Source organism: Camelus dromedarius, chromosome 8 (assembly GCF_036321535.1).
Source record: "Camelus dromedarius isolate mCamDro1 chromosome 8, mCamDro1.pat, whole genome shotgun sequence".
NCBI lineage: Eukaryota > Metazoa > Chordata > Mammalia > Artiodactyla > Camelidae > Camelus > Camelus dromedarius.
The window spans coordinates 18,309,781-18,329,491 of NC_087443.1; the positions used below are offsets into that span (position 1 = coordinate 18,309,781).

The window sequence follows — 19,711 nt, forward strand, 5'->3', positions numbered from 1 at the left end:
CCTAAGGATATTCTGGCCAAAGCCTGCCCCACACATATTGCTGGAGAAGGTCAGGACCCCACAGGTTTGAGCTGACCAGAGAGGTACAGCAGTTTGTGACAGCTGGCAAATTTGTGTACAGTGCTTTTAACTCCATCTCCAAGTTCATCTGTCCAGTTTCCCCAACCACTGTAGAGTACGAAGGACAAGCGTTGGTGTCCCCATTTTACAGATCAGGAAACTGAGTACATTGCTTGTCTGAAACCTTGTCTTTTCAATGTACAGTTTACATTCTGCCTCCCCACAAAGCACACATAAAAGAGGACAGGTAAACACCACAAAAGTCCAAAGCAGTTTTTAGAATATTTTAAATAGAAAGAAAGAGAGAGAGAGGGAGGGAGGGAGGAAGGAAGGAAAGGGAAGCAAGGAAGGAAAGGAAAGAAGGAAAGGAGAGAAAGACAGAAAGAGAGAAAGACTTGGCCCAGGAGAACAGGGTGACAGGTCTCAGGTCTGACTCGATTCTCTGATGTCTCACCTGCCTCACCTGCCTCTCTGAGGAAGGAAACCCACCCCCTCCCAACTCCGCAACTCCCTGCTTGCCAGATGCCTCTGGGAACCGGGGTTTGTCAGGATGTGGGGATCCAGGGCTCTGGAAGACCCATGAACATGTGGAGTGAGGCCCTAGCACCCGAACTTGCCCGAGAGCAGGGCCCCTGGACCACACCCTGCACTTCGCCCCATGGCTGAGAGGGTGGAGGCAGGTGCAGGTGGGGATGGGTGAGGACGGGTCCGCCGTGTGGTACCCTGCAGGCTGAGCTGGTGCAGGGTCTGTCTCGGCCTCCAGCATGGGGAACTCTCCCAATGATACAACAGAACTTGTGAGCCGGAGCCACGGAGGTGCCCAAGGTTGCCCCAGTGACAGGCCCCCCCAAAACACGGCAGGGGAATTTTGCTGAGACCCCAGGTTTTCTCAGGGGCTCGTGGGAGTGAGGCCAAGAGGTTGACTTGGGGGTGCCCAGGGCTTTGCTCTGATCCTGGGGGCTGAGACCTTCGATTTGCCTCTCCCCACGCCTACCTTGTTTCCCCGCCTGTGACACAACCATGCAGACAATAACTACTCTATGTCTGGGCTCCTAACAAGCACCCCACGATGTGTGTGGGTTTTAGCCCATTTACTCGTCGGCACAGCCTAGGAGGCAGGTCCCATTCATTATCCCCGTTTTACCCATGAGAAAACCTAGGAACAGAGACATTAAATTACTCGCCCAAGGTGATCAGCTGGTCAGGGACAGCGCAGATGGGATGAGTAGCTAATTAACACCACATCATGTGAGATAATGACATTATTCAGAGTAGGGGTCTCCCTACGAATTGCCAAATACAGCCCTTGCAGAGAGGCAGTTCTCTCCCAGAGCCCCGCCAGGAGCAGTGCCCACCTCAACGGGAGGGTGGGGAGCTGACACAGACCTGGTGCGATTTACAGAAGCCTTTATTGGGGAGGGGTCACAGTTCATGGATCACTGGGAGGTGCAAATAGAGAGTTCTGAGGACGCTTCTGGGACGGGGGCTGGTGGGGGAGGCTGCATCCTGGCCACATTGCCTGGATGCCTGGGAACACTGACGCCAGTTCCTCGATGGTCTCCCCAGAGAGTGCCCTGGTGCCCTGGCATCACAGAGCCTCCCGCGGGGGGCCCCCTGGGCCTTGCCACTGTCCATCTGTCTGCATGAAGCCCAGGGGTCAGCCGAGGGTGCCGTACTCCTTGGCAGGTCCCTCCTACTTGGCCGCTTTTCCTGAGACTCCCCAAAGAGCCAGTCCAGGGGGTCAGCAGGGCTAGCCCCAGGCAGTGCGGGCTGCTGGCCGCTGAAGCGGGTGGTGATGTCCCGTAGGGACCCAGTGGGGCGGCTCTTCTCGCAGGAACGGGCTGGCCGGTGGGGTCTGCTGGGTCGGGCCCTGGCTGCGGCCTCATCCAGCACCGAGGTGGGCTGGGCTAGCTGACAGATGGACCTCACGTAGTCGTCCAGGCTGGGGGAGGCGGGGGGCTCCTCTCCAGGAACCCCAGGCAGCATCTCCTCCGAGGTCTCCCGAATCGTGGGCAGGTGGGCCACAGAAAGCAAAAGCCGGGACCTCATGGCTGCCGGCAACGGGGAAGCAGCAACCTGTTGATTGACAGGGGACCAGGGGTGAGGGACTGCCGTACCATCCTGACACCCCTCCTGTGTCCCCTCCCCCATCTGAGCTGTCTGGGGGAAACATATGCCTGAGAGCGGTGTAAAGTCTACAGATCCAAGACCAGTCTCGAACTCCTGGACTCTTCCTTCCTGCCAACATTACTTAAGGCTCAATCATTACTGTTGTTTAAGACCCTGTTCAAATAAGAGAACCCAGCCCTAAGGGACAGTAGTCAGAGGAAATCTGCCTTTAAAACCAAGCTCTGCACTTCCTGACCTGGGGTCCTTTGGCAAAGTTCCGTCTCCAAGCCTCCGCTTACTCGTCCATAAAATGAGGTTATAAATCCCCACCTCTCGGGGGTGCTCGGAGAAACATATGGAATGATACCTCATGTGAAAACCCTTTATAAATATAAAGCCCTCTGTAGCTTTAAGCTGCATTCTGGTCTCTAACCTGCAGTGAGGCTGTGCACATCCAACGTTGAGAAGTGCCCTCAAAGGACTCTTACCTGTAGCGGAGGAGGTCTGGGGGTAGCTGGGAAGCTGGATGAGCAAGGAAGTCCCAGGAAACTCAGAGCAGAGGGATAGGGGTCCGGGAGCTGGAGCGCTGGGTCCAACGTCGGATTTCTGGGAGGAGGGCGAGGATGTAACCTCTGTCAGATGTGCTGGGGCCCAGGGTGGTCTCCTCCCTGAGCTGTCTGACGAATCCCGGGACCTGGCAGTTGCTTTTATACATTTCCACCCACAATCAGTTACTGTCATGAGGGCCAAAAATAGCAGTGCTCAGGAAGGCTCTCAGAAGAAAACAGCTTGGTGGGCGGGGTCTGGTCCAGCTGCCAGCTTGGAGCAAGTGTTTGTGCCTGTGGGAGGTTCTGGGAATGTTTACTCTGCAGAGTGAGGGTGGGGTGGCCACAACTCCTGCCACCTCAGGCCACTGGGAGAGGCGGGAGCTCCACCGGGCTCCCCCAAGCAGCCTCGGGGTCTGCCACCGTCACCTAGAAGGGCTCCCCACTACATCTTACACCAGCAGCCTGCAACCCCAGGACACCCTGGCCGGGTGTGAGCTCTGGCAGAGGCCTGGGCCTGCACCTGCAAGGCACTTTGCCAGACAGGGCAATGCAGGGCTCAGCCTGGGGGCGGCGGAGGCCGGGCTCCTGGGCCTGCTGGGAATCGAGATATACCCCCCTTCGTCTGGGACCAAGGGCAGCTTGCGGGGTCCTGGTCTCACTCCTTTCCAGATGTGGTGCTTTCAGATGAGAGCTGCTTTGTTTATTTGCTTCCCAGGTGTCTAATTAGGACTCCTGTGCACCCGTGACTGTTCTAGGCACGGAGAATGAAGCAGTGAATGAAGTCACTGCGTCCTAGAGCTCAGCTTTTAGTGAGGAAGAGGATTAAGTACTCAGTGGCTCGGTGCTGTAATGTTGGGTACCAACCACAGCTGCACAGGGAAGGACAGCTGCCCTGTGGTGGACAGGTCAGGAGTGTCTGCGCTAAGAGGGGACATTGAGCAGAGATCTGAGCAAATGAGTGTCGTGTGTTCCCCGTGGAGGGGTCAGCATGTTCAAAGCCACTGTGATGAGAGTGTCCTGGGCATGCTCGGGGGACAGCAAAGGGCCTGCATGATGGGCCCACGTAAGGAGTAGTCAGTGTGTCTTGGCGTGGACACTGGGTCTCCCTCTGAAGGGGCTGGAAGGACGTTGCAGGGTTCAAACAAGGATGCAAGAATCTAGCATCTGCTTCAAAGGATTGGAACTTAGCCGCTGTGCATGGGCCAAAAGGGGCAGCTAACAGGGAGACTGGGAAACACCTGGGCTGTGTTAGGCAGCCACTGCCAATGTCTGGGGTGAGTGTGTCAGCACAGGAGGCGGCTGAGGCCGAGCTGGGCAACCCTGGAAAGCTCTTGTAAAAGCCAGCGCTATGCACTTCTCAGACAGACCTCAGATCATCATCCGCCCAGCATGAGACCACCCAGGACATGTCTGTCTTGCCTCTGCAGGCAGTGGACAGAAAGCAGTCCCCGAGACAGCAATCCGAGCCTGAGGTCTGACTGCTGAGCAGACCCCACATGCCGAGGCAAAGCAGGAGGGCCTGGCAGTCCCACGTGCATGCCTTCTGGACGGGGTCTTCCTGATGGGCCAAGGATGGGGCCAACCAGTGATGGGGATTTCCGTTAGACATGAAATTCCTACCTTGATGGCTCTTCTATCTGGAAGCTTCTGTGCAGCCTGCGTCTGTTTCTCTGGCTCTCTTTGATTCATTAGCAACAAGCAAGTGAGCCAGTAGACTGCGTGGAGGAGGGAAGTGTTGGCTGGGTCAGTGAATTAGAGGGCCCAGGATGATTGCCTAACGTGTAGGATTTCCCGGACCTGTGTTTTTGTCATGTCCTTCCCCACCTGGAGGGTAAGGGCTGCCCAGTAGCCTAGGGGTGCCTCTCCTCTACCTTGGGCCTCCTCTGATTCGATCAGGGAATGCTGCAGGCAGACAGGGCAGCCCCTCCATTCTTATGAGGGCAGGCTGAGGGGTGCCAGAGCAGCAGTAGGGGGCTCAGATTAGGGGCACCCATGCTGAGTCACATCAGGCCAGCCGATCCCCAGCACAGCTCAGCCTGGCCTTGGAGGCAGCAGCTCCCAGTCCCAGAGCAAGTCTTCCTGCCTCCTTCCTCCCTGCACAGCCCCCAGAACCTTCACATGGTATCTTTGAAGCCTGGCCTCAGCATGTCCAACCTCACTGCCCCTGCCCCAGAGGTGCCCCCTTTTCCTCCCCCTGAAACATCAAATGGCCTGGAGCGGTGTCTGCTGCTTCTCCCTCCACCCAGAGTCCATCCTGGGGCTGGTGTCTATGAATAAACATGTGAATGAACACGGCAAGATGTTCCTGGTGGGGCAGAGGCTCTCTCTGGCGATGTATCGACATCTGACAGAGGTGTCTGAAGCCAAGACTGATAAAGAACTGAGCCCCACTTTGGGTTTTTTTACTCTTCCCACGAGACCTTTAACTCCACTGGATCAATCTAGTCTTTCCTTTCCAGGGAGGGTTAGTTACGTATCTGCGCCCATGGAGCATCAGAGGTTATCAAAAATAGCTCTAGGGTCTTTTTGCTGTTTGTTTTCTTTTTTCGCAAATAGTGCAAGGCCATTCCAGAAAGCGATGTGTGTTTTTGATACCCTTGAACAGAGCACTGTTTTCTCTGTGGATAGCAGGGTGTTTTAAACTCTTACTAACTAACCGTGAAATTGACACTGCAGGACACCTCTGTAAGCACTGCCAGGGACATAAAGCTTTCCAGAAGGTCTCTGTTCTCACAGTGTTTTCAGTGCCAGCCAGGAGAAAGAAATGGAATTTGTTATTTTTATTTTTATTTATTTTTTTATTGAAGTATATATAGTCAGTTTACAATGTTGTGTCAATTTCTGGTATACAGCACAATGCTTCAGTCATACATGAATGTACATATATTCGTTTTCATATTCTTTTTCACCGTAAGCTACTATAAGATATTGAATATATTTCCCTGTACTATACAGTATAAGCTTTTAATCTATTTTATATATACCAGTCAGTATCTGCAAATCCCAAACTCCCAATTAAAAAATGGAATTTGTGAATCTAAAATGGTGCTTGAGATCGCATTGGGAGAGTGATATTTTAAGTTCATTGCCAAAAGATGAATATCAAAGCAGATTTGTAGCACAGTGCTGGGAAGACCTGGGTTCTGGGGAAGAGTGAGGCTGAGAAGGTTTCTGGCAGGTGCTCTGAGGGCGCAGACAAGGCAGCCTGGCCATGCCCACACGTTGGGGTGACTGGGCTGAGCACGGAGAGCCCAGAGGTGGTCATGCGCAGACAGGAGCCGGAAATAGGTCAGAGAAACAGAATCAAGGACCTGAGGGGAATGAGTGGGAGCTGGCCGAGGATGCCTCTGGAGGGCTCTGTCCATTAAGACCTCAGGGTTTGGCGGCAGTGGAGTAGCCGTGCCATCTGCAGACCTAGTGATATGAAGGCTGGCTGGGGACACAGGATGGGAACTGTCATAGATATTCTATGTGTGTGTGCCAGTGGTGGGCCGTGAGCTGGCTGTGTCCCAGGTGGTGAGAAAAGCAAGAATGGCCCTCAGGAAAGAAACCAGCTTGGAAATCTGGGGGTGGGTTCAGCCCACTAATGGGAACAGTGTAGGGAGAAGGGTAAGGCTGAGACCCAGCTCTGAGGAGCAGCCGTCTCTGCTGGAGTGGGCGTGAGTGACTTTGGCACAGTCCCTGAGGACCAGGTGACCCTGGGACCCCCTGTCCAGGCAGTGATGGGTGGAGAGGCATCTTGTGTGGCACTGGTGTCAGCACGGCCATGTTTCCCTGGAACATGTTTCCTTGCCGCTGTGTGAACGTGCCGGCCAGACAGCAGCTGCGTTCCCGTGGGACACCTGACTCAGCTGCTGGCCGGGACCGAGCAGCCAAGCGGTGGAAGGGCACGCCTCAGGCTTCCTCTCGGGCCCGTGGCCTCGTGCCTTGGAGCACATAGAAGTTCGCAGGCCTTCCCCTGGAGGAGGGCAGGACCCCAGGGAGGGTGTGTTTGGGGGCCCCGAGCACACAGCGAGTCCCATGGACTGGTGCTAAGTCCTGACGGGGATGGGGAAGGGGGACAGTGACCCCTGAGGGCGGCTGCTCTCGGGGAAGAGGCTGATCTGTGTGGGTCCCCACAGGAAGAAGGGGCTCTGGTCATCGAGGGGCTCCTCAGCATCTCCTGGGGACTGAGGCGGCCCATCCGGCTGCAGATACAGGATGACAGGGAGCGAGTACACCTCTCCTCTACCTCCTGGATGCCTGGACAATCCAGCTGCCACCCGTGAGTGCCAGGCTGGGAGGGGCGGGGCCAGGTGGTCTCCAGGACACCTGTTCAACCCAAAAGTACTGTTTGGGGTGTCGGGGGTGGGGGAAATTGATCTCAGCTTCAGGGTGAAAGCCCCATTCTGGTTTGGGGCACGGGTCTGGGAGCATAACCCAGCCTCCTCCCTGTCACCCCCGCGACTGCCTCAGACCACGACCTCACCCGCCAACCTGCAGCCTCACCCTCAATGGTCCTTCTCCATGACGACCAAGTCACCGCCCTCCTGGAGAAGGGTCCAGGCTCCCTTCACCTCCAGTTGTGTTTCTCAAACATTCCTTGTCTGTAAGAGAGAGCGGGCTGTAGGTGGGGAGCTCCCAACACCTTTTGCAAGCTCAGTATCGCAGCATCTCCTCTTCAATCTTTAAAAATACGTACACATTTAGCCTCCTCCTGCTCTGCTTTTATTTCAATATCAGAACTTCGTTTTATAATTTTTTTCAGAATTTACTATCAGATTTCTTTTAACATCAGAGGAATGTTTTGATCAGGACAAAATGGTTTTCCACCGGTCTTACCGTTTAATGGACGTTTGCCTTGTCCCACCCCAGCCGCAAAGACAGGCAGTTGGCTGCTGAGTTTTGCTTGCTTCTGTGTGTGCTAAATCTTTCTAAAATTCAGAAATTTAAAACGTTTTCCCCTTCAAAAATTCAAGTAAAGTTGCTGCGCTGAGGGCCCTTACTTAGCAGGCTGACACCCCTGGCAGCCCCAGGTGTCCCTGGTCAAGTGCGGATGGGCTCCTTAGAGAGGCCGCCAGGATGACTCGTGTTTCCCCCTCCCCAAGGTAAAACTGGTCACACGAGCAGTCTCAGACAAGGACCCTCAGAGGCCTCTCAGCGTTGGCCAGGCTCCTCCCCGGCTCGCTCTCTCTGCACGGTTAGGTCCTATCGCACCCAGTCCTCCAGCCCCTCACCGGCTGCCCTGGCTTGGAGTTCACTCTGCTCAGTGGCCTGGAGGTCGGCCCCCTCCAGGTCGCTCCTGCCCGACTCCCCCAGGCCTGAGGGCAGCCCAGAGAGCGCACTCGGCACGTGGCCGCAGAGGCCAGCCACTTCTGCCCGGTGCCCAGGAGCGCAGGCACTGTGTGTGTCCCTGTGTCCGTGCAGTGGGGCCCAGCACAGGCCACTCAGATCTGCAGGGCAGACTCCCTCTCCTCCCAGCAGACACTGTGACAATCCTCTGCTTTCCTTTACATCTTTGACATAGACTTGGTGGGAAATCCTGGCCTCGACTCTGCCTGCCCTGCCTCTCTGTGTCCTGTCTAGAGTCAGCTGAGCCTCTTCTCTTTGGCCAGAGTTACTTTCCTCTGCCAACAGCCCTCTGAGAACCATGACTGTCTTCTTTTAGGAAGGAGCCACCTCTTCAGGATGGTGGGGTCACAGCCCAGGAACCAAGTGCTCAGGCTGGACACAGGGAGGAGAATTCTAGAGACGGCTCAGGTAAGGGGGCCCTCGAGCTACGTGGGACCCTGTCCCACTCGTCTGGGGTAGGAGAGGCGGGGTTGGCTCATGTCCACCGTCTCTGAAGACCAGCTTTGTGGAGCAGCAAAGAGTGGCTTCATTTGCCTTCAGGAGCAGCCCCTGCTAAATCTCTCCTCCATCTGTGGCATTCTCCTTGACTCCTCGCTTAGGGATAAGGAAGCAGAGGCTTGCAGAGGTGACATTGTTTGATGTCGTTTGCCTGAGTCCTTGTACTGTGCTGTCTTACAGAAACAAGAGAACATCAGCAGAGGGCCTTGCAGGCCCCTGGGACTCTTCCCTCCATACTGGGACCCATGACCATGTGTCTGTCCCCCTGTGGTCCCCACTCACACTCAGTGAAGTGCTTGTCCCAGAGGACAGGGATGGGGGCTGTCAAAGACCTGCCCTGGGTGCCCAGAGACAGAGGCCCAGACGCCTATGGCCCTCTGCCGTGACACAGGTTATCCCGTCTGGGGGTCACCTTTCCTGTCTGCAAGGCGGGCATCACTCAAGCTGGAGCCCGGCCTCTGGCGCAGGGACAGCGTTAATGTTACTGTCTGCTGCCCCACACAGAGCACGGCCACAGGAGCGGTGCTGTCACCAGTGTGCCCCAAGGCCTGACCCTCCAGTCCATTTCCCGCTGCAGAGCCCCTGGAGGAGGACGAGGAGACCCCACAGCTGATGCGGACCAAGAGCGATGCAGCCTGTGTGGTCCAGAGAAGGCCCAGGTGCCGCGCACCCGGGGAGGCCCAGAAGATCCGGCGACACCGCTTCTCCATCAACGGGCACTTTTACAACCACAAGGTGATGTCCCAGCCCGGCCTCTCCTCTGAGCCCTGAAGCTGAGGCCACAGGGAACCTGCCCCAAGCAAGCGTGCAGTCGTTGGGCCTTCTGTAGGCTGGGTCCAGTGATAGTCATGCCAGAATTCACCCTCACCATGACCCTGTGTGCAGATGTGGTCGTGCCCCTGTCCTGATGGAGAAACGGGCTCAGGAGGGGCAATCTCTTGCCCAAAGTCACATCGAAACAATGTTCCAGTTCATGACTCCAAAGCCTGTATTTTTTCCGCCACACACACACTGTCAGTTCATTCCCACGAGTTGCAGGGATTTTTGGAACGTGATGCCAAATTAATCTTTAACCAGGCAGTTTTCTCGGAGGTTTCCACCCGAGCTCAGCTGAGATTTTCACGGGAACGTCATGTACCCTACTGTCATGTCACGCAGTAGATTAAGCCAACTTGGTTGGGGTGAGCCCAGGAGCACGTGGGTCTGGGTCCCAGAGAACCCACACTGCTCCCGATTCCCAGCACTTAGCCTTTTGTCCAAGGATGTATTGTACTGACCTCAGGAAAAAAGATCTCCTTCCCCAGATGACATCATTCCATAAACAAACCAAACTGTAAAAAGAGAAGTTGATTGTTACTATAAATGGCTTGAGTGGCAGTTTGGGTGAGGCCTGGATGGAGTGTCCTGTAACAGGGCCACATCCTGCAGCACTGAGAAATTGGAAGCCAAGGTTTCCAGGTTAAGCAGCTGCCCTTCTTGATAGGTGATGACTCATGGGAGGAGGAGGGGGCCAGGGTCAGATGTGAAGGACAGTCGCACAGGGGAGGTCTGCCAGGAGCCAGTCAAGCTGCTCTGGGGGTGCCCTGCACTGGAGGATGAAGAATGCAACAAAATGAGCTGAAGGCACTCTGCTTTACTAACAAGCCCTCCCTCCACTCCCTGCTAAGTTTGCAGCATGTGATAATGAGTGATGAGAGGGTATCTCTGCTAAATCCAGGAAAACCCAGGACTATTTGAGAGTAGAGTTTCCCGAGAGGGTGAGAGTGAGGGAGAGCTGAAGTTACACAGAGATTAAGAGTGTTTAAATTAGCCCAAGGACCCGCCATCGGATTTGAGTAGTCTTTGTATCTTGTTCCAAAGGGGTTTGGTCTGTAAAGTGTTAAGTAAGCACCACCTGCTGGTATTTGAATATATATTAATACGCTGTTTTAAGGGATTCTTCAAAAAATTTAAAAGACTATTTGCACGGGTTTAAGCTCTTTCTAGTTCTGCATTTCTAAAAATGGAGGCTTTTGCTCCATGACTCAAGGTACTGAATAGTGGGTTTGTTTTCAGTACATTCACTTCTCCTCTAAGGGAGCCATTCATCTCTAAGAGGTGTGTTGGACACAATAAACCTTATGTTAGTCATTGCAAATGTCACGAGGACGTGGAGATGTCTGAGTGCTCTGTAGCCTTTGAAATGAACAGAAATGAACAGTGGGGGCTTTCATCACAGCCTTTCACATCCATTGGAGCCATCCTCCCAAGAAGGGCTTCCTAGCCAGCCCCACACTCGACACACTAGCCTGTCACCTGGTCAAGGCAGCTTTCCCCCCACTCACAGCTTTACCTGCGAAATGCGATTCCGTTCTTCCAGGCAAACAGAGTACCTTCCAGGACATGAACTTGTGTCTCAGGCATGTTGGACAGTGGACTCATCTCCTGGATGAGTGAGGGGCCCCCTCTTTTTCACCTTGTTCTACATCCTTTCAGAATCAGTGTCCTTAGAAATCAGGTAACAAAGTACTTGAGTCATAGGCAACAATTTTAAGAAAGAAAGAAAGAAATTCCTAGAATTAATTTCCTCGGTGGTTGTTCTAGGTTTTATTTCTTAGAACTGTATACTACTGCTACACTCAATTATTTTCCAAAACTGTTCTTATTCACAATAATGTTGGCTTGGTTTCCAGATTGGGTAAAGCTTGGTACCTGTTTTCACTGCTTGTCCCTGACCTGTTAAACTCAGTGTGTTCTTTGAGGGAGAAATCATAGTGGTCAGAGATGGGAAAACAGCCAGGGGACCTTTGTTCCTACTGGGAGCCGATTGGTATCAGCTTGAGAAAGGACTTCAGGCAGAAGAAACGCTAACAATGTCTTGTTGACATGACCTCTCTCCTCCTAGAAATAGCTGGACTCCTCTAGTCCACATTTCCTGGAAACTGAAAGCCTCATCTACCTTTCTGTATAACCCAGAGTCATTCCACGTCTCCACTGTGGAGAAGGCAGGTCTGGGTTTGAGTCTGGCTCTAGTACTTGGGGACCAGCTGGGGACACTGAACAAGTCCCTCACACGTCCCGAGCCCCAGTTACATCCTGGGAAAAGCAGGGCTAGGACCCTGTAGGAGGAATGTGTGAACTGGAATTCCATTTTGGAAAGCGGGGAGGAGCTTACCCACAGGGGAGCCGTGCACGCAGGGAGGCCCCCTGTGCTTCGGTGGTAAAGCCTGAGGTTTGGGGTGGCTCTGTCCTTTCTAGATGGGTGATGCCGACTTGCTACTTAACCTCTCTAAGTCTCCATGTCTTTCCGAAGAAAAGGAGACTAGTGACAGATACTTCTCAGGGCTGTTACGAGGATTAAATGCAAGATTATATGTAAAGTGTTTCGCGGGCTTACTACCTGGCTAGTGTTCACTGAGGACTTGTTTAGCCTCAGGCAATGCCCTGGCTGACTTCACATACGGTGTCTCATGAACAAAGGCAAGATGCCTTCAAGAATATCACTGGCCCCCAAACTGGGGTGCAGAAGCTGTGTGGCTGGAACACAGGGTGCGTGGGCGGGAACCACGGTACCACACGGGCATGATGTCAGAGGAGCCATGATGGCATTGTTTAGGCTGTGGGCTGTGCTCTAAGACAGTACGCCTCAAATCATACTGTACTGATAGCATCTCAGGCCATTTTCCTCAAGTGCAGACTTTGACTCAGGAGTCTGGGCCGGCGGTGCCAGAGGCTTTATGCAGCTGGTCCAGAACACCCTTCAAGTTGTAAAATTTTTGAAAGATCGTTCCTTCAGGCAACAGTGTGGAAAATGGATTGAAAGGGCTGAGACGGGAAGGGGAAACGTTGGGAGGCTGATGCAGTGTAAATCGAGGGCCTCTACTTTGGGAGGATGGAGAGGAAGGGCAGCTTTGAGAACTTTCAGCCTTCGAATCAGCAGACACTTAGTGATTTGATGGATAGAAAGAGTGAAGGAGAGACTGGTCCCTCAGACCCCTGGGAATTTCATCCAGGGCCCTGGTTACCTAGAATCCAGAGAGCTGGCCCTTACAGCTTTCTTGGCATCATTCTTAGAGCCCATCGTAAGATGTGAGCTATTACAACTGCCCAGATCTGGGCACAGCTTGGGTAGAATCTGTGTGAATGGACAATGCAGGTGTACCCAGGGCCCAAGTTCACCTGCTGCTCCAGTCTTCTTGGTAGCATCTGGCCAACAGGATGCCCAGCCCCGTGTGACGTCAGCCCCGTGTCCCCACTGGCCTTGCCCTGAACTGCCTCCCCCTTCCTGTACAGACTTCCGTGTTCACTCCTGCCTATGGGTCCATGACCAACGTGAGAGTCAACAGCACCATGACCACTCTGCAGGTGCTCACCCTGCTGCTGAACAAGTTCCGAGTAAGTCTGGCCCCCTGCGGCCTTGCCCCAGATGCCGGTGGTTTGCTGTTGCATGGGGGGAGGGGGCTGGCAAGAGCCCTTGGCTCTTTGGGTAGAAGCAGGGAGGTTTCCTCTGCTGAGCTGGCGTCTCTGGAATTTAAGCAGAAGGAGGGGAGGGTCCCTGGGATTTGTGTGTGTGACACTGGGGATGTGATTACTGCCAGGGGTCCCTTTCTATCTCTCCTATATTGAAAAAGCCATGGCCTGACTTTCTGTCCCTGCCTGTGCAGGTGGAAAATGGCCCCAGTGAGTTTGCTCTCTACATGGTCCATGAGTCTGGGGGTAAGTGTCTGCCTTTACTTCTTCATCAGAAAAACAAAAGTCTGTCCATTTGGCAAGCTCACTCTGTGTGCTCCTTCTCCGAGGGCTGGGCTGACTTGTGCGGCAGGCCCGGGGCAGCTGGCCCTCCTGGCCTTGGGACACGCTGTGCCCCCACATTGATCGCCCCTCCCAGGCCCAGATCCAGGCACACTTGTCATCCCTTTCAGAGTGCCAGCAAAACCACGTGGGAAGCCGCTGTCTCCAGTAGGTTCAGCGGGGAGTGGGGAGGAGGGGCATCTGGGTCTTCGAGGTGGATCTGAAGCCCCTCGCCCACTGACACCTGCTGTTGCAGAGCCCACGCTGCACGACCCTCTGTGCACAGCCCAGGTCTGATCACTGAGTGGGCCTGGCCTCCGCAGGTCCACTTCCCATCTCCCGCTCCTTCGGCCTCTGTTTCTCCCCAAGCTGGGCCTTTGCAGAATGACGTGATCACACATCCTCAGGGCACTGTCTACCACACAACAGCTGGTGGTGTTGCCAGGACCCCTGGACATCTGTCTTCCATCTCATTCTGGTCCCGGAACAAAGACAAGTGTTCCTAATTTCCCATGAATTTTGTCTACAACCTCGTTTTTCAGAGCGGACAAAATTAAAAGACTGTGAGTACCCACTGATTTCCAGAATCCTGCATGGGCCATGTGAGAAGATCGCCAAGATATTCCTGATGGAGGCTGACTTGGGCGAGGAAGTCCCCCATGATGTGAGTGGGGGCTGGGGGGCTTTCTCCTGAGGGAGGGGCTGGGTGACAGCGTGGGGACTCCCAAGGACTCTTATGGTGACCTCGGGCAGAGCCCTCTTGGGCGGTGTTTCCAGGGGCCCCACGGCCGTCCTGAAGGACCAGCGCAGTGCTGATTCCAGCCCTTCTTCCTGTGAGACATCACCAGATCCATCCGCTGGCTTAGGGAAAAAAGATGTTGGGTCTTAGAAAATCATGGCCTGGCCTTTTCCTCTCTCAGGCAGGTAGTCTCTGGCTTCACTGAAGTGTGTTCTGTTGTTATAACATTAAAGATGTGGCCTGGTTAAGGGTTCCTTAACTAGGGCCTGATGGGGGCTTATGGAAAGGAACCTAAGGGTCTCTGTGTCTCAGGACAACCTGGGTCCTGGCTGGGCGATGAGCACATTTCCAGACTCCCCAGCACAGAAAAACCGACAGGGTGTGGACCCAAAGGAGCAGGCCTGGTGACCCTGTGTCCCTGTGCATTCACAGACTAGTGTAGTTTCATTCCATTGTTGGAAACAATGCGTTCCCACCATCTCCTCCCCACCCCGCAGAGAATACCCAGTGTGACTCTGCTCACTATTAAATGCTTTTCCTAAAATTCAGCTGGATCTTTCCTCCCACTGTTCAGAATTCCCTCTGAGGTCAGAATGGGCTCCAGCCTCGCGTCCTGGCACACACAGAACAGCGTTGCGGGTGGGAGACTAGAGGGCAGCCTCTTCCTTGGATATGAGACGTTGCCGAGTCGGCCATGCCATTGGCTCTGGAAGCCATGAGGAAAAGAAAACGTATGTTTGGCTTCTAATTTAAAGCACATTAAAATGTTCTTGGATTTTCTAGGTCGCTCAGTACATTAAGTTTGAAATGCCGGTGCTGGACAGTTTTGTTGAAAAATTAAAAGAAGAGGAGGAAAGAGAAATAATCAAACTGACCATGAAGTAAGCAGCACTTAAAGAGCCAGTCGTGGGTCCTGCCCATCAGGGCAAGTCTGCAGGGCAGACGCCCCGGGCCCGGGGCTGGGAGAGCTCTCCCCTCCCGGAGTGCCGGGTGCCCTCATGCGGCTTGGGGAGGCCTGCTAACCGCCCTCTGGCCCCTGGCTTGAAATGGACACCAAGCTGGGGTGACAGCTGGCCATCTAGCCTCGGCACCTCACCAGCACGGGGCAGGCACAAGCTGTGAAAACTTGGCAGGAGAGTTAGACAGGAGCACGGTGGGCACTGGACCTGGGTTGTGAGTTCTGCTGGTGACACTGTTCTGGAGGAGCGTCTGAGGAGGGGGCCTGCTCGCTGCATGTTTAGCCTGGTCTGGGCCTTTCATCCTTGCGGGAGTTCTGAGCCTGCCAAAAAGCAGCCGTTAGTGGGACTCCTTGCACCAGCCGATGTTTTCAGGTGCAGGGGACCAGTTCAATGGACAGGTGAACAGGTGTCCTGTGCTGGCTCCTGGGGAAGCTACATCAGAGCCCAGCTGTGTCAGCCAGGTTGCTCATCCCAGTGATCAGTCTCTCCATCTGTAGGGCAAAGCCCAGCCCCAGAGTTCCTCTTAGGGAGGGATTGAGGTAGGCTGCTCACTATCAGGGCCTGTGGCCAGCGGGCTGGTTCAGATTCTGCTTCTGGCTGAATAATTCTTGGAAAGCCACAGCCCCCCAACCACCCCCACCCCAAGGCTTCTATCAGGGCCGTCAGGTCCCATTCAGGTAGTCTGCAGAGACCTCAATCAGAGGAAATAGTCCACATGCAGTCAGCAGTGTCACACGAGCTGGAAAGGACCTGGGGGCCACCGGGTCAGTCTGGTCAGTGTACAGAGAAGAAACAGCCTGAGATGAGGAAGGAGGCAGCACCCCATGACCGCAGAGCCAGGGCCTGTCTACTCCCACACACTCCCATACTTACTGGAGAATCTTGCAATAGAAACGGCAGCATTCTGCTTTGAAGCTTGACAGGGTCTGCAGCCCTGTTTGACTGTTCCTAGAAGCCACTGGCCTCCCAGGATGCAGGCGTGGCTCCTCCCTCTCCTTGGCAGAGGAGAGATGGTGGCCACTAATCCACTAGTCGGGGAGCCATGGGTCTCCGGGCCCAGGCATCTGGGCGCTCTCTCCCTCTGCTTTCCCCTCCCTGTTCCCTCCTGTATCAGTGAGCCCTCTGGGCTGTGTCTCCTTCCAGGTTCCAAGCTCTGCGTCTGACAATGCTACAGCGCCTGGAGCAGCTGGTGGCGGCCAAGTAGTCCACCAGCACCAGCCTCTTCCGGGGCCCCCAGCAGCCGGTGCACACTGAGTGCTGGTGGCCAGGCCCTGATTGGTTGCACCAGCTGAGGAATCCAGAAACTGTGTTTCTATCTGTCCACCCGCCCAGGTGCCATGAGTCGCATGTCCCTGGTGCTTGGCTCCAAGGTGAGCACTCACAGGATGCAGACCCAAGCCTGAGGAGCCAGGAACTTGCTCGTTGGGGTCTGCATGGGAGACTGGCCCGAGCAGTGAGCAACCCTGAAGCTGTGACTTGGGCCGTGTTATGTGGCTGGATGGCATGGTCTATTCACTGTTCACTCCACACCTCTCTTGCTCAGGAGAGCAGAACATGACCTAGCTTCCAGGGCATGGGCTTCAGCTACCTCCCCAGTGCCTGGCCCAGAGTTCCTGCAGAACCACAAGCCCTTATCCTCATCAGACACATGAACCACTGGACCCCCACCTGCCGTCACCTCATGCTGCCACTCAGAAACTCTGCTGGGAGAAGCAAGGGCAGCCAGCAGGTAGAGGACATGCCTGCTCCAAGCCATCACTTCACCATGGCGACCTTGGCCCTCGAGCCTCCAGTCTCCGGTGTCACTCCGTGAGCCTCACAGAGCCCAGCACCCTGGTGGCAGAGGTCAGACCAGGAATATGACCACCAGGAGCCCATTTTCTCTCTGCAGCACTCACTCTGAATTTCCTCAGCAGGACCTGAGGAATTCCTAGAAGGAGCTCACTGCAAGAAACGTGTCAATTTGATCACATTGAGGAGGTGACCCATGTGGCACTGAAAGGATGCTGCCCAAATGGGAGAGAATCCAGGAGCTGTCCGGGGACTGCCAGGCAGCAGCTTGGGGAGGCCACACTCAGCCCCATCGCTGCCCTCCCTCGGACACCTGTGTGCCTCTTGACCTCTCTGGGTTTGCGTTCCTCTCTCTCAATACTTCCCATCAAAGGAGCACCATGAGGGGAAAAAAAAAGTCTGTTTGAGGATAAAGGGCTTTGAATTCCCTAGGGCCAGACACTGAATAATTTGGGTTTTTCAGCTGATGGGGAATTTCTGGAATGTACAAGAAGTCCTTTGCAAAGTTATGCAACAGTTTACATCAGTCATGTGAAGTGTGTGTCCAAAACCTCAAACTGGAGACCCAGTTCTCCCACTGGGGCCTGTGGATAATGAATTTAAAGGGAAAAACTATAAAGTCTCCCAAATAGAGGAGAGATTCCATCTCTGCCTCATGCAGCAGCTCTTGTAAAGAGCAGAGCTTGCGAGCGGAGTTTGGGAGCAGCCATGCCGTTTGAACCCACTGTTACTTCACACCAGGACTGCCCCGACCTAGCACCGCTATCACATAAGCACGCACAGAGATGCCAGGGGAGGCTGCTGCAGTTTCTCTTGTCTCTGCTCATCTTCGGCAGCATCGTTTCTTAGGTACTCAATAAAGGTATGCTGTACTGAACTGAAGGAGTTAGGACTAAACTTTTTTTTCCACTTGTCGGTGTCCATCCTGACCCTTGGCTCTAACTTCTGAAACTCTTATCCTATAGTACATGTGGCCAAGTTTGGCAGAAGAGCCAGAGCTGAGCCACAGTCCGCTGCCCTTGACAATGACATGACCCCTTCCTTTCTGTGCACATCCTTGGGATGGGTGTGGGGCCTGAGGACTGAGGGAGCTGAAGGGCACAGAGGAGGAGGCATTGGTGGGGGTTGGGAGTAGTCTGGCCAGTAAGTGATAGGGTCACCCCGAATGACAGAGTCTCAACATCAGGAGGACCTCAGGAATCTTCTAGAAGGAGCTCAGGTGGGATGGTGGCAGGGTCCAGGAGAGGATAGAAAATGATTCAAACAGGGCTCCTCCATGAAGTAGTAAAATAACTCCGCATGAGACAGGAAGGAAGGGGGCAGAGCACAACCATTAAAAGAATGGCAAAGCTATTGAGGGTGCGACATAAACTGATTAGAGCCAACTAGCCCAGGGTGGCAGAAGATTCAACTTGTAGTAAGCCTTGGGCCTCATTAGACATTTATTGTAATACATTAGCATGCTAAATGACACACCTACGGGCACCATGACTGTTCCCAGGCTGACCATAAAAAGCCAAAAAGTGGGTAGGGGTGCAATTCCTGGAAACCCCGGCCCCTTCCCCAAAATAGTTGGACTAATCCTCGCAATTATTAGCATATGAAGTTACCCAGCCCATAAAAACTAACCACACCCACAGCCTGGGGCCCACCTCTCTTGCCTTCGGAGACAGCCTGCACTCTGTCTACGGAGTGTTTATCTCCCTGAATAAATCTACTTTCACTTTACCACGGCTTGCTCTTGAATTCTTTCCTGCTCAAGACAAGAACCGATCCTCCGGCAACACCCAGACTGTATTTACAACCTCGGGTCAAGGACAACCGTTGTCCATTGTTCAGCAGTAACTGAGTGCCTGCTTCATGCCAGACCTGTGCTCAGCCCTGGGGGGACAAAGACAGAGCCATGGTGCACCCTGTGTTCAGGGGTCTCCTAACTGGGAGAAGCAGGCCACACACACTGCAAAGTCAGGGGACCAGCAGGGCAGAGAGATGGGTCCCCAGAAGCTAAGACAGTGCGTGTGACGTTCCAGCCTGAAGACACCTGTCAGCCCTGGAGAAGACAGGGCTTGGCACACAGGAAGCCATCAGATGAGGAGACCTTTTGTGAACATTCGCCAGTTTTTGTTTGTTTGTTTGGTTTGGGTGTTTTTTTTTTTTTTTTTCCAGTTATTACAATATTACTTCATTTAAGGCCTGTCTTGATAAGTGTTACTTGCAAAATAGAATTATCAAAACTAGCTTCTGAATAACATAGCTAAGAAAATACCCTAACAAGTTGCACAAAAAGGGGTGACTTGTACAGGCATACCTCAGAGATATTGCAGGTTTGGTTCCGGACCACCCAGAATATCACAGCAAAGTGAATCACCCAAATTGTTTGGTTTCCAGGTGCATATAAAAGATACGTTTATGCCATGCTGTAGTCTATTAAGTGTACAATAGCTTTATGTCTAAAGAAAAGTACACACCTTAAATAAAAAATACTTTCTTGATTAAAAAAAAGCTAACCATCCTCTGAGCCTTCAGCAAGTCATAATCTTTTTACAATAGCAACATCAAAGATTATTGATCATCGATCACCATAATAAATATAATAATGAAAGACTAAAAATTTGTTATGTTGACTTAAAAAAAAAAAAAACAGCAACCTAAAGGTTGTGAGTTGGGTTTTATTTGGGGAACTTACTGAGGGCCACAGTCCAGGAGACAGCCTCTCAGATAGCTCTGAGGAACTGTTCCAAAGAGGTAAGGGAGGAGCCAGGATATATAGGAGTTTTGCGGAAAATAAATAAACAAAACATGGACTTGAACATCAAAGGATTACTGCTAATCACAAAAAAACCAGACATCTCAAGTTAATAATTTAGTGCTTTTTTTTTTTGTTGTTGTTTTTGGGAAGATGTAAG

At 53.4% G+C, this 19,711-nt stretch overlaps 2 protein-coding genes across 3 annotated transcripts in view; one reads left to right on the plus strand and one right to left on the minus strand.

The window, feature by feature from the left end:
* RASSF4 (Ras association domain family member 4) overlaps positions 1 to 18,533 on the plus strand; it is a 34,249-nt gene extending 15,716 nt beyond the window's left edge. The window contains exons 4-11 of one of the 2 annotated variants that reach the window (XM_010974652.3): positions 6,839 to 6,981; positions 8,365 to 8,456; positions 9,124 to 9,281; positions 12,819 to 12,920; positions 13,190 to 13,241; positions 13,859 to 13,980; positions 14,839 to 14,936; positions 16,158 to 18,533. In XM_010974652.3, coding sequence (XP_010972954.1) covers positions 6,839 to 6,981; positions 8,365 to 8,456; positions 9,124 to 9,281; positions 12,819 to 12,920; positions 13,190 to 13,241; positions 13,859 to 13,980; positions 14,839 to 14,936; positions 16,158 to 16,218 — 828 coding nt within the window. In that variant the 3' untranslated portion in view covers positions 16,219 to 18,533. The remainder of the gene's footprint in view (positions 1 to 6,838; positions 6,982 to 8,364; positions 8,457 to 9,123; positions 9,282 to 12,818; positions 12,921 to 13,189; positions 13,242 to 13,858; positions 13,981 to 14,838; positions 14,937 to 16,157) is intronic. The other variant, XM_010974656.3, reaches the window with a different exon arrangement.
* DEPP1 (DEPP autophagy regulator 1) lies at positions 1,451 to 2,951 on the minus strand. The gene is made up of 2 exons (XM_010974640.3): positions 2,658 to 2,951; positions 1,451 to 2,136 (listed from the first exon to the last, which is right to left on the minus strand). Exon 2 carries the CDS (start codon positions 2,107 to 2,109, stop codon positions 1,483 to 1,485), a length of 627 nt encoding a protein of 208 aa, XP_010972942.2. The 5' UTR covers positions 2,110 to 2,136; positions 2,658 to 2,951; the 3' UTR covers positions 1,451 to 1,482.
* Positions 18,534 to 19,711: the final 1,178 nt, after the last annotated feature.

Bases quoted from the DNA above. Each gene is read 5' to 3' on its own strand.
- DEPP1 (XM_010974640.3), bottom strand. From the start codon at position 2,109: ATGAGGTCCCGGCTTTTGCTTTCTGTGGCCCACCTGCCCACGATTCGG.